A 16,715-nucleotide genomic window follows, 5' to 3' on the forward strand; every position below is an offset into this window, starting at 1 on the left:
ACAACACACGCACACATCGCCAACAGTCACCCAACATGGACAAAAACGAAAAGAGAAACATCGCCACCGCCTCCAGTTCAATCCCATGGTAACGGGATATGGCCACAGCCAGCTGCCGGCACACAACGCACACGGAGCAAACAATCACCCAAAGAGCCACGGGCGGAAGCGGACCCTCATCCATCCATGACGTGGCACCTCACTCCATGCGGTGACACGGAGCGCACTGTTTCCACAATAGAACTTATTCGTCGTCCATCCCTTTAAGATGCTTCTGTTAGTGATGGGCCTTCGAGCACAATAGAAGGAAATGGACAATGCGGTAACGCCGCGACACCGCCAAACAGAATGATTCCCTCATACCGGGGCAATTCTCCAATTACGCCTCGTATGCACACACAATAAACATACCATATAAAAATCACCCGATGTTTTTCCACCAGAAACCAAACAACCCCACTCCCTCCCTAATTTCTTCTGTCACTGTTATGTTCGATAGCGTTGGACATTTTTGGCATTTGTATGCGGTGCTGCCGCATGGAGATGGTGCACCCGCACCGCATGCTCAGACACAAGCATCCAAAAATAAATAAATCCCACAATATTTTTTACCACAAATCAAAATGACCCGTTCACTTTCAATTTACTAATCTATTTTCCTATTATTATTATTATTATTGCACACTTCGGAGTGCTTCGGCACTTCTAAAGTCTCTGTAGGATATTGACACTGGGTACTGGCGCACCTCTTCCCTCCAGAACGCCGAATCTCACGGCTCTCGTCGCTCACATTATTGGAATTGACAAAATCACATCTCTGCCAGTCATTCATCGGCGTGCTGTCTGTCTGCTGCACATAAATAATCTCCCACGACATGTCTCGGGATAACTCCCCCCAACCATTAAAATATGCCGCCACGCACTCAGTGAGCTGCCGCACAGTGCTGGCGGTGATGTGGCGCCCACCCGTCGTAGTCATCCGCAGCGCAACCACCGTCGTTGGATTGGACTCTGAGAAAAAAAGCCGTCCACCAGCGGAAAGTTTGCGGCCCATGGTGTGTGCAGCACCCCGCACTTTATTTTACGGATCGTTTTTTCATATTCACTCGGCAGCAAACCTTCATCTCCCTTGGGATGCAGTTCAGGGGCCAACTTCAAGACGCAGGGCTTTGCTTGACGTCCTGTTGGCGGCTCAAACTCCGTGAGTTTCGTCGCTATTGCCTTGGCAAAGGCACTCTCCGTGAACGATTTCAAAGCAAACAATCCAAAAAATATCGGCAAAATATTATCCCTCGACGCCAACATCAGCTTCAAAAGCTATTTTATTCCGCTACACTTGGGAGGCGTTCCAATGTCCGTTCCTCGAGGCAAGCAGATATCGGTGCATTGAAAATGATCACACCGCCTGCGTATATTTCCCGAACAACTTCCACAGGCTTGTGGGACGGATCCTCAGAATACCATGGCGACTCACCTCCCCGTGAAAAGTGCTCTTTCGCAGTTACCTCGTTGATCGACTGCAATGCAAACTTCACCGCTCCACAGCGTTCCGTAAACGCCTCCTCATCAAAGACGTGACGTGGAATCGGTCCCAAAAGATACATGTGTTTTTTGACCTCTTTCCAGCACTCCGCCTGTTTCTCTTTAGCCTCATCACGCGTTATCCATGCGCACATCGCCTTCACATCCGTCTCGTCGGGGCAATTCACGATGATTCGCGCGGCCTGTAGTTGCTTCGCCCACTCATCATAGTTGGTTACCTTTGGGAATGGCACCGCAATCATGCCCCATCCAAAAGTAGGCGCAAAATGTCTCGGTGGCGGCGTTCCCTCCTTTGCCACACCGTGGATAATATACACATTCCCCCCACGCTCCCTCAAACTTCTCAACTCCGAGATGCACATGTCCTCATCGCTGCATCTTGTCACCGCTCTGGTGGTCTTGTCAGACACGTACGCACCTCCTCCACCAAAACAGTGGACTACCACTTGGATTTTCTCGGCATCGCAGTGCAGCAGCCGGTAGAGGAGGTACGAGCCGGCAGCCATCGACTTCCCGATCCCGGGCGTCCCAATCAACACACGTCGCTTGGGCGTAAAGTCGGTCCCACCGTGAGGGCTGAACCACGCGGTTACATCGCCCTTGACGATCTGCCACACTCTCTCCACCTCACAGTTTACAAAAACGTCCTTAGGAAGATCCTGTATCGTATGCCACGAGTACGGCCATCCCTTCTCCGAGGTGAGCACCATCAGCACGGGAGGTGCTGCACCGGATTGCTGCACAGCGTCATTCTCTTCAATAGCGTCGTCAGCTTTCCTGTACGACCATGACTGTTCTGGCCTCCCCTCATGCACCCCCATTCCCGTCACCGTTTTCTTTCGCTCCACGCCGTCCGGAAGTTCCTCCGCATGGCTCCACCTCGCATTGTGCACAGACTCGTACACTCCCTCCAGTTTCTCCGGTGCGCTCGTCGTCGTTGGGTTCCTCGCCTCCTCGGCAGCTGCATCCAAGAAATGTTTACTGGAGTTATGAACAGTTGCTTTTACCCCCGCAGCAGCCAATGACCACCCCGGTAGGTTGTTGAAACCCCTATCGCAAAGCCCGCGTATATCCTCACCGAAGGTCACTTCACCCTTTACAGCTCGCTTCATGCCCAAATAATGACCTGATGCCTGCATTTCGTTCAACGCTCCTTCATCACGGATATACTTCGTGGGGTCCTTGAAAACTCCTCCAGCAAGACATCCCGATTGGTGTCCACAACGCCCCTGCCGTCCAGTTCCCTCGTAAGAAAGTCGTTCAGCTTCATTTCATTGACGCGGACTCTTCCTTTGAACAGTACCTCTTCGATATTAGTGGAAATGGTAAATTTCATTTCTTGCGTTCCTCTTAGCCTTTCCGCTGCCTCCCGCCTCGCTTCTGTCGGTACCTGCGTGAGTACCCCGGTTGGTTTTCCCCTTGCAAGAGGAGTGATCGTATCCTTTTCTTTCATTATCCCCACGTTGCCCGAGAAAGAACACACCTTCGTGAAGAGGCTTAGTAATGGCCTCCAGCGCTTGGTACGCAGTTAAGTTAATAATTTCTTCAAGAAGCCACTTGTCGTGTACGTAATCATCCGGCTCCTGAGCAAACACCTCCATCGTCACATTGTGGTCTTTCATCAACGGCCGCCCTGCCGCCAACATAATTCCAAAGGAAATCACTCAGCCTCATGTTGGTGCTGCTCATGATCCACTGCGGCCACACTTTACTCTCCACCACATGTTGAGCTGCAGCGTCGGAATCATCACAAGAGCCACGGCGAGGTGCCATCACAACACCCGTGCGGTGAGGCATCCCACTCACACCGCCCAACTGCGGCCAGCAGGCGCCGCTGGCTCCAAAGGACACTCGCGGCTGTTTCGTCCCGCTGTCCCAATGGCGTTGGGCGTGGCACTCGCACGGCGGGACGGTCGGTGCGCCATGCAGCCGCACTGCAACGCCTGTCGGTGAAGCAGCCGAGGCCCGCCACCCCTACAGCAACGCAATGTGCAACCAACCCCAACACCGCCACATTATATTCTTTTTCTATTTTATTTTGTTTTATTTACTTTGTCGGTCTGTTTGCCCCATCACCGACACAAGAAATAAGTGCACCTTCACAAAATGGAAGGAACAAAAAGAAAAAAAAACACGATCCCACCGTCACGCCGCGGGTCAACACTCTCCTCCACCCACCACCATTGCCGCACAGGAGACCGCAGTGACATCGCAGAGTCAGCACCACAATGCGCACCGCGCCATCGTACAGTGAACAATGGGCGAGACGCAGCCATGCATCGCCCCGCTACATTTTCCCACCACTCAAGTGTTGCGTGCCCGCACAAAGTAGCAAACACAATTAGAGCGCACACAAATCCAATCAACACCCTCACTCGCTGAAGCACATTATTCGCATGGAGTGACAACATTTGGGGACACACCAGCAGTGGCAGGCTGCATGGAATTTCCCTGCCAGCACCGCAAAGAGACACAGCAACTCTGCGGAGTCAAAGTGGCAACCTCTCGTTGTTGCCCGCGGTTCACATGGCAGGAAGAATTCCACGCACGCATAGCTCCGGACACCTCGCTGTTTGAGTGCACACCAACAGAACATGTGAAAAAAACAACTGCGCGCAAGATGGCATTTAAATACGTGAAAAGGTCGGCCTGTTTTCTCCGATGACGTCGGCGAGCAGTCCCACACAATCCAATCAAAGTGGCACGCCGGACAGAATGGCGTCCGTCAATCAATAAAAAAATGCGACACTGAAAAGGAGCAGAGAAGAGTTGGCGCATGCGATTGCCAGTGACAACTGTGAGCAACCCGCCAGCACCAACTGAGGTGCCGAGGAGCACGTTTGTGTAGAACTGGCCTTCAGGCAGAGAGGACAAATAAAACAGGAGGGCAGCAAACCCTCTCGTTCAGTGTCACCTGACCACGACACCAGAATCAAAATACCATGGACGACAAGAGCGGCAACGCCTTCTCCAAAGCATCTTGTCAAGAAGCCGCAGGTCCTCAGGAGGGGAGGAAGGCAGCGGCGGCAGCCACAGTGGGGAGGCAATAAAACGGCTGGCAAGCACCTTCACGTCGACGCGCACACCACATCCGAGTGGGCCGGGAGCACAGATCGAACCACACGGAAACACACGCATCAAATCCGCAAAACAAAGTCGCGTTGAATCGACAGGAACTCCCCGCCCAAAACAAATTTAAAAAGTAGCGTTTTTCAAGGGGGATCCGCTTTTCCGACGACGGCACGGACGCCTCGCAGGAATTTCTTGCAAATCTCCCTTCGCAGGTCCGCAAGAAAACGCAGCGGAATAAAAAGAGAGCGCAACGACGCAAAAAATAATAATCCTCCCAACCGACCAGGTGGCAGGCCGCCCTCGCACAAGTGGACAAAACACAACTTCACTCCGGTCTTGTCGTGGTGGTCGTCTCGCAACATTTTCTTCCTTCTTTTCGTCGCAGTGCACATCCCCTCCCACAAATCATTTGTTCGGGCCATGCTCCTGCGGCCAAACATCGCGCTGCTGGATCCCGCGGCATAGTCCTCGGCACAGAAGTGAGGGGAGGAAGAGGGAACGCAGAAGGTGCGAGCACATCCGAATTCGGTGGCGGTCGCTGCAGTGAAGATTGACGTCCCACGCGGTGTCCCTTTTTTAGGTCCGGTCCTCACCGTGCCATCCTCTCAGCGTGCGGTGCGCCGGCCGCTCCAAACATCCACACGTGCTTGCGTCTCACCGTCGCTCCCAGCCCCGTTCGTTGGCTGCATCAGGGATGCCGCCATCCGGAGACGGGCATAAGGACGTTGCAACCAACAAAACCCTCAGAGGCACCCACTGGGCCAACGACGACCGTCACTGCGGGATGTGCGGCCCTTCTGCCACTCACCTCAAATCGCACTTCTACGCCTCCTCGAGCAGCAGCAGCAGCAGCATAAATACACCGGTCCACTAGGGACCGTCACCAGCCATTGCAGGAAGACCACTGTGCCCCAGTGCTATAAAACCCAAACTGCATTGACGGGCCACTTCGGAAAATCCTGTCGCATCCTCCCCCATTATGCGGAAACACATCCGTCGTGCATGTGTCCACCGCAGCCAAATGAATCCGGTCCAAATACCCTCCAAATCAAATTCCCCTTTCCTCACGCCATTCCTTCATTCCATACGCCCTGACCCTCATCCGCACGTGCCCACTCACACAAGCCGCCATAGACAGATGGCAGCCGCCCAACGCTCCGGAAAAACACATGCCCAACACGCACGCGCATAACAAATGACATGCGCCAACGCACGACACAACGGCGGAGAAGCGCACGCCGAAAGGATGCGGCCCTCCACAGCGGTCGCAGCCCACCGCGCGCATCACACCCGCAGGAAGAGTGACTCGCGGTGCGCGCTCCCTCTCTCCTCCTTCCCTTCATGCCCACGGAGGAAGCAGCAGCCACCCGCAACTGCCAGCACACGCTACAAAAGAAGCATCCAAATCGAATGAAATCTGCATTTTGTGCGTGCATGTGGTTGTGTGTGTGCCTGCGGACGCACGAAGCAAAAAAGTAAAAACAGGAGCAGAGCATGTGAAGGGACGCACAAACAAAAATGTACAGCAGAAGTGCATGGCAGAAATAAAGAAAAAGACTGCTCAAGCTCATGATACTGCACTGCAGAAAAAGCAGCGGCCGTTCATTAAAAAATTAAATGAAAATAAATAAATAAAAATCATCCTCACCTTTCCACACCTCACACTTTGAAAAGAAAAAAAGAAAAAAAAATGAAAAAAAGAAAAAGAAAAACCACACAAAAAAATCACCTAACTACCATCTTACTCCAGAAATTGTCTGCATATTTTGCCCGCAAATAAAATTAAAAGATATTTAAATGCCTTTCAACCGTCCGACCCTCCATGTGCCCGCACATCGTTTATATTTCACGGGGTCATCTGCGTGTTGCTGCTCCCCTCAGCCCTCTCATCGGCGCGTGAGTGCGGCCCGCAGAGCACAGTCACTCGTGTGTGTGGGGACTGAGAGAAGCACGCAGACATGACGGGAGTCGCGTCACTCCATCGGGAGAGTGAGCGCAGCAAAAAAGCAAAAAACCTTAAAAACACGGCGGCAGGGTGTGGCTGTGTGTGTGGCGCTGCGGGTGTCTGCCAGCCCTGGCCGCAAAGCAAACAAAACAAGAGGGAAGAAATGTGTGCGCCGCCCCACAGGCCCTCGTCGCACGCCCACACGTCACGGCTCCCTCAGCGCGCCGTTCGTCGCGGCCCCTCCTCATGCGTGCAGCAGGCGAGGCGCACAGGGCCGTCGTCGTGAGCGTGTCGGTGGGTGTGCGAGTGGAGCAGTTGGGCGGAAACACACGGCACCCCTCACAGGAAGAGTGCAGCAACAAACAATTAAAGAGTGAAGAGTAGAAAAGAAGAAAAAAAAGTCCACAGTGATTGCCCCCAAAAGCAAAAAAAGAGGGGATGGGAGATTAGAAAAAAAAGTAAAAAAAAAAAAAAGTGAAATCAACCAAAAAGAAGCAAACAGTAAAATAAATTTAAAATACGCAAAAAAAAAGATTTATGAGTGAAATTTGTTCCCATGGGGAAGTAATTCGGTGCTGAGGTGTTCCACGCCGAGACCACACACTCCTCAAGAAGCGGCAACCCCCCACAGTCCCAACAGAAGGAGCAGCGGCAGAAGTCCGCCTCCGCAAACAGCGCTGCCATCACCATTTGCCCCAAAGTGGCGAGCGGTACCGACACCCGTTGCTCCTGCCGCCACTGTTTTCAGATCTGTCAGCTTTGGAATAGAAATTTTGTTTGCGTTGAGGACGCGGATCTCATTGTCATCCAACGGGCAGTTGTACAGCAGGACATTCGTCGCGGTCACAGGCACGTCTTCCTTGCTCCCTGCGCTGCCTCCATTCCCTCCAATGTAGAAGTGGGAGATTCCTTTCGAATCCGTGTTGTTCAATTCACATGACGCATCTCCCACACGCTGACCATCAACGTACGCGGAGCCCTGGGTGCCGTTCCGTAGCACAATAGCCACCTGGTGTGTAGTCTCTGGCTCCCAATTACTGCGGAGCTCCTTGGTCGTTTTGCCACCGCACAGCACCTGCCACTTCCCCTCTTTGTCGTGCGACAGTCCCAGGAGCACAGTCTTCTTGTTGTCATTCATCGTCGCACCCATCAATGGAATGGGGGTATCTCCCTTCGGCAGATTGTGGATGGACACCGTCGCCACAAGAGTGAAGTTGTGGTTCGCAAAGTGGTACAGCTGATTCTCCCCTTGCTTGCCAACGGGCCACTCCGCCCACGCTCCCCGGAACGTCACTCCATCCGCATACCCTGTTGCCACCCCATTCGTTCCTTTCCTTACTGTGGCGTTCACCCCGAGGTACTCGTCCCTCCATGTGTTACCAGAGAAGTTGCCGGACAAAAAGCCAACCAGCCCAGCCGTGGTCTTACCATCGCTGCAGGCACTGCCAGTTGAGGGATTCTTCGGAGCAGTTGAAGGGCACAGCTTGGAGACACGACCGTCCACCTTCTTCCAGGTCGCCAGCACATCCTTCACCCGCTGCAGCTGCGCAGTCAGAAGCACAGAGACCATGCCGAGTGATGATTCCCCATCGCCCTTCTTCTTCTCGTAAAGTGAAAACAACCTCTCATTAGTATTATTTCCACTTCCAGCACTTTTGTACAACAGGGAGCTGGCGGTCACGTCTTCGTCCTTCCCGGACACCGACCCAATATCAACAATGTGCGTATTGTCCGTCAGCCAAAGATGGAGTACGCCCTTTCCATTGCCTTCCTCCTTTGAATACACCGGCAGAGTGACGAGCATCACGTCCCTGTTCTCAATCGTCGCTGTGCTGAAACCGCTTCCAATGCCCTTCACATTTCCCTCGTGTTTGTTGAACCACACGTGGGAGAGTGTCCCGAGGGCCTCCGTCCACGACTCCCCCTTGTCACCGGACTCGTACACCCTGCGGCGGCCGCCATCACACGCAGTCATCATCATGAGTTTGTCCTCCCACTCCACAACGGAGGGATCACTGCAGCCATCGGCAGACATCTCCTTCGACAGCTTCCCACTCGCATTGTCTGAGGAGTATATGATCAGCGAAACGGCCTTTCCATCCTTCGTCCCTTCCATTGGGAACACAAACGTACCGTCCTTCGTCTGAACACCCGATCCACCGCCGCCAATCAGCCGCTTCAAGGAGTTGTGTTGGTTTTCAAACTCAGTCCACGGGATAACGGAAGCGTCTTTCCAATAAATTTTTTTTTTACCGCTGCTCCCATCATTACTGACGTTTCCCACAGCCACCAAAAGTTCCCATTTAACTGCTGCAGCTGTGCTACCAGCTGCCCTATCAGTAACTTCAAAACTGTAGGTTCCAGCAAACATGTAAATAATATTTCCACTCACAACGGTTGTTGGTCGGCTCACACGTACTTTTTTCCGGTTTTGGGAAGCATTCTGATCTTCTGCTTGGGAGGCACAACTCTTATTTTCGGCAGGACATTCCTCCAGTACTTGCGTCGTTACTGCAGTTTTAACCAATTCTTTTGATTCCTGATCAGTTAACGTCAAGAGCTCCGAGGCAATCCCAGTAAAACCGCTGTTACTGCCTTCCGTGAACTCCGCCTCGGCAACGGCAAACACATTACCATTCACCTAAACAAGACTGGGAACACGCAAAGAACTCACTGTTTCTCCTTCTTTTTTATCTCTCCAATCAAAATATTTCTCCGGTGAAGATCCCTCAACTGACGTTGGCTCAACACCTTGCGCAGCTCCACCACTGCCACAGCACAACATCACGATGAGGAGGAACAGTACCGCGGAAGCAAACACACGCCGGGACATGTTGGGCCTCCGCGGCTCACTCTCTCCTCCTTTCCTCCTCCTTCCGCTGGATCCGGTCACGCAGCGACGGTTGTGTGTGCGGGGTGCCGTCACTGCAGCAACACGTGAGAGCATATAAATACGTGTGTGTGGGCGGTGTGTGTGTTGTTGGTCCTTTCAGAGCCTTCGAATTTCACAGTAGCGATTAGCGCTTGTTTGCTTTCTTCTTAAGAGAGTGAAAGAAATGAATAAAACATGTTAATAAAAAGAGGATAAAACAGTGAACACCGCCACCCATCCACTGTGAGTGGCACCATCATCCCCGCCGCAGTCACCCCCAACAACAACAACTCACGCACACAGACACACGGAACGAGAAGGAAGAACAGTGCGCCGGGAACACACAGCGACTGCCACCACCACCAGCAGCAGGAGTCACGGCGGGTGTGTCGTTATTCACGCGTCATCACACCGAGCGACGCACAGAAAAACAAACAACCAGCGAGATACAAAAGAGCACAACGCCCTTCGCAGCACCGACTCGTTTCCATCAGTCATTTTATTGCTGTCTCCTCCAGTACACCTGCTCCTCAACCGCCATAACCGCACATCACCCCAGACAGCCGGAGAATCCCCCGCAGGCGTATGAACAGCTGGAGAAACACGTTGGCACGCAAAGCTGCTCGCCGCAAATCAATACACACTCATCCCGTAAACCGTCAATGCCACGCCACTCATCGACAGTAAAAAAGAAAAACACGCTCGCAGCACGGCAACAAGACAAACAACAGGCTCCCGTCATACCTCCTCAAAAGGGCTACCACAGCCAAAATCGTGTGGAAAATGGCATGTGCTTGTGATTGTGTGATTGTCAATGCCTATACATGCAGAGCAGCTGTGCGGCCCAAGAAAGTCCAAAGAAAGCAACGGCAGAGAGAGGCAGATAGCACACACGCAAATTACTCATCACACACACACACACGCAGCCGCAGAATGGGTGCACTCAACCACAAAACAATAAAAAACAATAAAAAAGCCGAAGCGTGGGACGACCGGCGCACACAGACTCTCATTGCTCCCGTAAAGCAAAACACACACACACAGGGAGAGAGAGAGAGGTCGACCACTCAATGCAATGGAAACAAAACAGAAACAGTTACGGTGCTCCGCCCATGCAGCCAGGCAGGACGGCAGCGGTGCGTGTCGTGCAAAAGAGAGCACCAACGGGCCTGCATGGGTGTGCATGCATATATACAATGGGCACATTATGTGTGTGCCTCGTGGGGTGAGGTGAGGGCGAGAGTCCATGCAAGGGGACACACACAGAGAGAGAAGGAAGAGTGTGTGTGCGGGCGGTGCACGGCTCTCTCTCCCTCACTCTCACGCGGCCACCACCGCAGCCGCAGCCGCACACGCAACAAGAAGAGGCAAAAGAGGGGAGGTGGTGTGGGAGACCGCGGTGCTGCCGTCACTGTTTTGTTTATTCGTCGTATCTGTTGTGTTGGCGGTTACTGTCGTTGCCTTTGTATCTTCCCCAGTCCCTTCTGAGCCTTCGTCTCGGTGGCTTTGTGGTGTGGCTGTGGTCTCAGGCGGTGGAATATTTTTTTCGCCTACACTCGTGGTGTCTTTGCCATCCTGCTTGCGGGAATCAACACCGTCTTCTGGAGGTGGTGGAGGAGTTACTCCCGCAATGTCCCCAGGCAGTGTGTTCTCTCCATTAACTGTTGTGAGTGGATTCTCTACTGCAGGTGGATTTTTGCCGGAGTCCTTCTTTTCTTCAACTTCTGTTTGCGTAGAATTGGCATTTGATAACTGACTGCCGGAAGGTGGAATGCTCCCTGCAGGTACATTTGCCCGGCCTGTTTCCTGCCCGCTGTCACTTAAATTCCTTTCCCCGGAACCTGGGTCTGGTAGAGCTGTTCCTCCTTTATTACTCTGCCCTTCTATACTTTCTCCTTCAGCCTCCGTCTCTTCATCATCATCATCGTCGTCATCATCTTCATCATCATCGTCTTTATCTTCCCCTGTAGGTTTCGAAGATGGGGGTGATGCTGTCTCTATAACACCTGGTGCTCCATCTTTTAATTCTTGGGTTTCTTTTCGAGGCGTTCCAGGTTCTGCTGATCCCGGCGGAGGTCCACCATCACTCCCAAGAGCTGCCCTCTCCTCCTCGTCACATCTACCGCCGGCACCGCACAACAGCACGCAGAGGGCACACACCAGCAGCACACGGCCAGCCATCATCATCGCCATCACTCCTGTCACTTGCGTGTAGCCTTCAGCACAAACTAACGCCCCGTCAACGCAGAGTAAAAGCAAAAGAAAAGACAATTCACACAGCCACGCACCGTCCCATCCAGCAATGAGAGTCACGCACCACAACAACAATTAGGTGAGCGCAGTTAACAATAATAAAAACAAAACAAAAAGGAATGCTTCCTGCCCCGTTCCTCACACCCCCACAGTTACTATTACTGTTATTCCCTCTCCTCAGTCCCTCACAGGCACGCCACGCTCATCTCAACACACGCCCCTCCCAGCACAGGCAGTCCTTGATGCCCTCCCGCTGAGCCGCAATGTTCGCCACCACCTCCCTCAGTCGAACAGCTCCGTGTCCTCCACGTCCCTCATAATCGCCGGCATGCCCCGGCCACACAACACACACAGCGCCACAATGTCGTGCCGCCTCTCCTCCACAATCATGAGCGCAACACCCAACGCGTACTGGCACACGTGCTCCATGCGCCGCAACCACCCGCAGATCAGCCTCGCCGTCATGCACTGCATCTTGTTGTCTTTCTTGTGCTTGGAGCAGACCCTCACACCTCTCGATCCACGGCCAGGGTGCTGCGAAAGGCTGCCGAGAGGTGCCACTTTTGTGGAAGAAGCAAATGTGTGGGAACAACGGCCACCCTCACTCCCTCACACATATCCACTCCCTCTACGCCCACACAAAAGGGCGGTGTCATGGGGAAGGGAAGCCCGTCGCACAGTGCATGCACAAGGGCACAAACAAAAGCAACGCCATCCATGTCGCAATGCAACAAAGAGCCTTGCGCACCGCACACACACGGCCGCAACGAAAGAGACGGGCGGATACAAGTCCACGACGCTGTTCTTTACTTCTCACTTCCCCGACGGATTGGCATTGCGTCCCACACTCACAGTGAGGCACGGCGCACACCATCCGCTCCCTTCCTTGTGCATTCAGCAGGCCGGCGCTCAGTCACCCCAGTGCCATCGCAATGGGGAGCACAAACAATCGTCGTCCCGGACCATCGGTGCCACTAGCAGGAAAGGAGAAGTGGGGGCATGTCAACAGCACAGCCAGCAGATGGACACTCAATAAGACGCTGTGAAAGGCAGTGACAGTGGACACAGAACAAACGGAAACAAGCCACAGATATTTACGAAAAAAAAAAAATTGTGTGTCCAGCAGAACTCACAGAATAAAAAACTTCTCCAGCCAGGACTTTTCTTTCATGTACCCAGAAGCACAAGACGACCGGGTGCATACATTCTGCCCGCAGAAAAAATGGAAATTAAAAAAAAGATCTTGCGGGACAGCACACAACATCCTTCACCACTTCATTGCGGCACCCGGCCTGTTCCTCCGCTCCTCCTTTCGTGCAGTCCGTGGGACGCACAGCAATGAGGCCGGCACCGCGTGTGGCCAACAAAAAACAAGGAGGAGAAAAGCGTCACTCATGACAAAGTACTGCAAAAAAGCGTTGGGGGAAAACACAGGGATGCTGATTATTCCAATAGGGCAAAAGCAACAAAAATAAATAAATAAAAGAAAATTAAAAAGCTTAAATTATTGACAAAACTCAGTGGGTAATGCTGGCAAGCTGCACAGTTATTGCTCCACAAAAAGCCGCAGTTCCACCCTCCCTCACACCTCAGCAGAGCGCCGCAGTGCCTCAGAGCCCCAGTAGCAGAAGCAACAACACCTGAGACACACGCCCATGCACGGCGATTTCACGAATTTCAGCCATGGCCAACAAATCCTTGAAATGCCCGAGCTCACAAAAAAAGTTGCTCACAAGTGATGCCGCGTCGTACTCCGATGGGATCTCTGGTTTCCCAGACGTTGTGCGCAAATAATCCTGTGCGGCATCACCGCCACCCGACACGTTACCACTCGTTCAACATTTGCTAGGGCTGTGCCGGGCCCAGGCGTAGCTGTTGTACCATCCAAGGGCATTAGATCACTGTTGCTGGGTGAATCGGGGCCGCTGTCCGTGCCCACGGCAGTGCGGGCATACGTGTCCTATTAGTGCTCAACGTCTTGTTATTCGCTGGCAACTGTGTTGGCGGTGGGCGGCTCGTCTTCTCTCGCTCAGCGTGCGTCTGGATCCGCTGCGCTGCCACTTTCCTCCCCGGACAGCGGAGCTCCCTGTGGGGCCTCACCGCGCAGCCGCTGGCAGCCTCGCATGCTCCTGCCGAGCGGAGTGTCCTGTCACTGAGCATGGCCACAGACAGTTCCCAGTTACTCGCCTGGCGGCAGCATCCCGATCGCCCACGCGAGTTCCTGTCGCCACAGACTCCCTCTCGGCGATGGAGGCGCTCCGCCTTGGCTCGCTGGCGGCGCACGACGACGTCGCCGAAGAGATTTGCATGATGCCGCATTCACTGGTTGATCGAGGTCGCGCTGTTGACTCCACATTTCCCCATGGCACTGCGGAATCCCACGCAACGTGACGGCGGACGCTGATGCCATCATGGCGCGATCTCTCCCGCAGGACTGCGTCAATGCCTGGCACGTGGGCTTCCTCACCGCAGTCAGGCGACGGAGCCAAAAGGAAGTGCAGGAGGAAAAGGAAGGCGCACACCGCATGACAGGCGCTCGTCGGTGTGGCGAGGACTCTGCTCCTGGTGTTGACCCGGACATCGTGCCCGAGTGGCGGCACTGCGCGATGCGACTCCTGCCCGCTCTTCGACAGGCCTGCACGCGCCCTGCGGATCACAAGGGACCCTCTGTGTCGGTGGTGCCGTCCCTTTCTTCACTGCGGTGACCGGCCCGCCTCCGCCTCCGCCGGAACCTCTTCCAGACGTGAGCGCCGCAACTCCTTGTCGACCAGCGAGCGGCGGATTGACGTCCTCCTGCCCAATCTGCGGCGGAGGGCGCTTTTCCGTCCACAGTATGACGGCACATGCCCGACGTGCGCCGTCTGGCGTTCTGATGGTCAGCGAGGGCCTCACATGCGGGTGCCGCGATTGTTTCATCGTTTTCTTAACAGGCGCCTCGCGCGCCGGTCGCCACTGAAGGAACCAAGCATGCCAGCAGGCAAGGCACGCAGAAAGCACAAACGCGGACACTCGAGATGGACCAGGCTCTTCCGCCACCGCCTCGTCACAGATGCCACGTGCTGCTGATCCCCCGACGGGCCACGGGAATCTCCGCTTCATCCACTTTGGTAATGCCGCGTCGTTGAGAATATGGACTGTGACTGTTTGGGACTGCTCCAGCCTGCACGACGGCCCGCATGCAACTGAATGCTTACCACGTTATTGCTGACGGCCTTCGCGCCACTCACAGGTAGCCGGCACAACAGGCAACGAAGACCAAACATTATCTAAGCTGTTTACATGATGAATGTTGGCTGGACTTCCCGTGGACCAACAATCCACGTGGTGTGCGGGGATCTTTCCTTTTTATTGTTACTTTGCTTTTGTGTTGCTGTGTGCGCTGCACCTCCTCTTGTGTGTGCGTACCCTCCGTGAGGGGTGCCGACACGACGGACCGCTCTCGCCGTATGTGCATGCGGTGGAGTCTTGTGTGCCGCTCCTGTTTGCTTCTACCTCTTCCATCTGTGTGTTGTTGTTGCGGCAGGGCTGTGTGTGTGCGTGCTGCCGTGGATTGGAGTGTGTGTCGTGCGTGGTGTGCGGCGTACGGTGCATGCCTGGCTGCTGCCCTCTCCTCATGTGGTGTGCCCTCTGTGTGTGTCTGCCGCACCTCTCGTCTCCCCTGTTGCTCTCCATGTCCCTCACTGTGCAGATCAGCTCCACACCACTGAACGACCACACTCACGGTGATGACGACGTGCCGTCTGCTGTGCGCCCTGTTGGTGCTTGTCCTGTGCTGCTGCCCGTCCGTGTGCGCGACAGTTGTTAATCAAGAGAAAGATGTTTAAACGGAACAAGATCTCGATTTGGAGCATAATCAGACGGGGGAACCAAAGCAGTTAACGGATCAGCACAGTACATCTTCTTCTTCGCCACAGGAAAGAGAAAAGGGGGAAGGGACGGGACACGCACGAAATGCAGCGAAGCATACGTTAGAGACAACTGTTGCTGTAACAGAAACGACAGGGTCACAAAGTAATCCCAAAAATGCACAAGATGATGGGCAATCCAATAAGGAACGGACATAAAATACGAAGACCGTTACGGTAAACGAAAAAAAATGAGAAAAAGTGTGCACCAAATACGACCACGACGACAACCACAACGGCACCAACCACGACGACCGCTGCGCCAGAGGCACCAAGTACTACGACTACAAAGCCGCCAACCACGACGACCACCCGCGCACCGTCACGTCTTTGCGAAAGCGACGGCAGCCTCAGCAGCTCTGCGTGGGTGTGTGCCCCGCTGCTGCTCGCCGTATTCGCGCTGGCGTACACCACTCTGGGCTGAAGAGGTGTGTGCGGGCTGTGCGTGCCAGGAGTCAGCCACGGGGATTCGTGCACGTCTACTGTGGTCCGATGTATAAAGTATGAGTAATTATGATGATTGTGTTTTGCTTCATTTGCTTCCGCTGCCCTGCTGTGTGCTCTGCGTTGTTGATCCCTTTATCCGTCACGTTGAACGCATCCCAAACATACTCATATGCAAAACACGCACACGACTGTTTGCGTGGACGCATTTTCTTTGTGCTGGTGCATGCACACTGAAGCAATTCGGTGCAGCTGTTTGTTTTTGTGTTTTTTCTTTCCTTAATTTTTTGTTTTGTTTCTTTACTCGTGTTTTGATTTTAATTCTTTTTTTTTTTGCTGCTTACTTTCTGAGGGGCTGTTTTTGAGCGTTTTCTTTTCAACGGATTCCATATTCTTCATTGTGCGTCCTCTGCTGGGCTGCTGTCATTTGTGATGCTGCGTGATGTGTCTCTTCTTTTGTTTTCACTCTGCGTTGACGGGGAGTTATTGTTTGCTGAAGGCTACACGCAACTGACAGGAGTGATGACGATGATGACTGGCCGTGTGCTGCTGGTGTGTGCTCTCTGCGTGCTGTGGTGCGGTGCCGGCGGTAGGTGTGACGAGGAGGAGAAGGCAGTTCCTGCCGGTGATGGTGGACCTCCGCTGAGATCAGCAGAACTTGAAACGTCTCGACAAGACACCC

The 16,715-nt window shown here is 53.7% G+C and overlaps 1 protein-coding gene and 5 pseudogenes across 1 annotated transcript, besides 11 other annotated features; 1 reads left to right on the forward strand and 5 right to left on the reverse strand.

Moving 5' to 3' along the window:
- Positions 1 to 12,971: part of a sequence feature (areas not merged during assembly with more than two copies in the genome that could not be assigned to a particular haplotype) that runs on past the window's edge.
- On the reverse strand, positions 651 to 3,203 carry Tc00.1047053506751.70 (annotated as a pseudogene).
- Positions 6,219 to 6,253: a sequence feature (AT_rich).
- Positions 6,284 to 6,326: a microsatellite.
- Positions 6,979 to 7,093: a sequence feature (A-rich).
- Tc00.1047053506751.90 lies at positions 7,167 to 9,506 on the reverse strand (annotated as a pseudogene).
- On the reverse strand, positions 10,752 to 11,624 carry Tc00.1047053506751.100 (mucin-associated surface protein (MASP), putative; the record flags this gene model as incomplete). The annotated part of the gene is made up of 1 exon (XM_807454.1): positions 10,752 to 11,624. The coding sequence occupies one exon, from the start codon at positions 11,622 to 11,624 to the stop codon at positions 10,752 to 10,754; it is 873 nt and encodes a 290-aa protein (XP_812547.1).
- Positions 11,344 to 11,384: a microsatellite.
- On the reverse strand, positions 11,862 to 12,191 carry Tc00.1047053506751.116 (annotated as a pseudogene).
- Positions 12,972 to 14,857: a sequence feature (areas merged during assembly that could not be assigned to a particular haplotype. This can correspond to areas where the two haplotypes were merged or to regions with more than two copies in the genome that were merged during assembly.).
- Positions 13,152 to 13,181: a sequence feature (AT_rich).
- On the reverse strand, positions 13,267 to 13,809 carry Tc00.1047053506751.132 (annotated as a pseudogene).
- Positions 14,858 to 15,035: a sequence feature (areas not merged during assembly with more than two copies in the genome that could not be assigned to a particular haplotype).
- Positions 15,036 to 16,715: a sequence feature (heterozygous, non-Esmeraldo-like haplotype).
- Tc00.1047053506751.148 lies at positions 15,410 to 16,015 on the forward strand (annotated as a pseudogene).
- Positions 15,804 to 15,901: a microsatellite.
- Positions 16,289 to 16,368: a sequence feature (T-rich).

Source organism: Trypanosoma cruzi, genomic scaffold, assembly GCF_000209065.1.
Source record: "Trypanosoma cruzi strain CL Brener 1047053516723 genomic scaffold, whole genome shotgun sequence".
Classification (NCBI taxonomy): Eukaryota; Euglenozoa; class Kinetoplastea; order Trypanosomatida; family Trypanosomatidae; genus Trypanosoma; species Trypanosoma cruzi.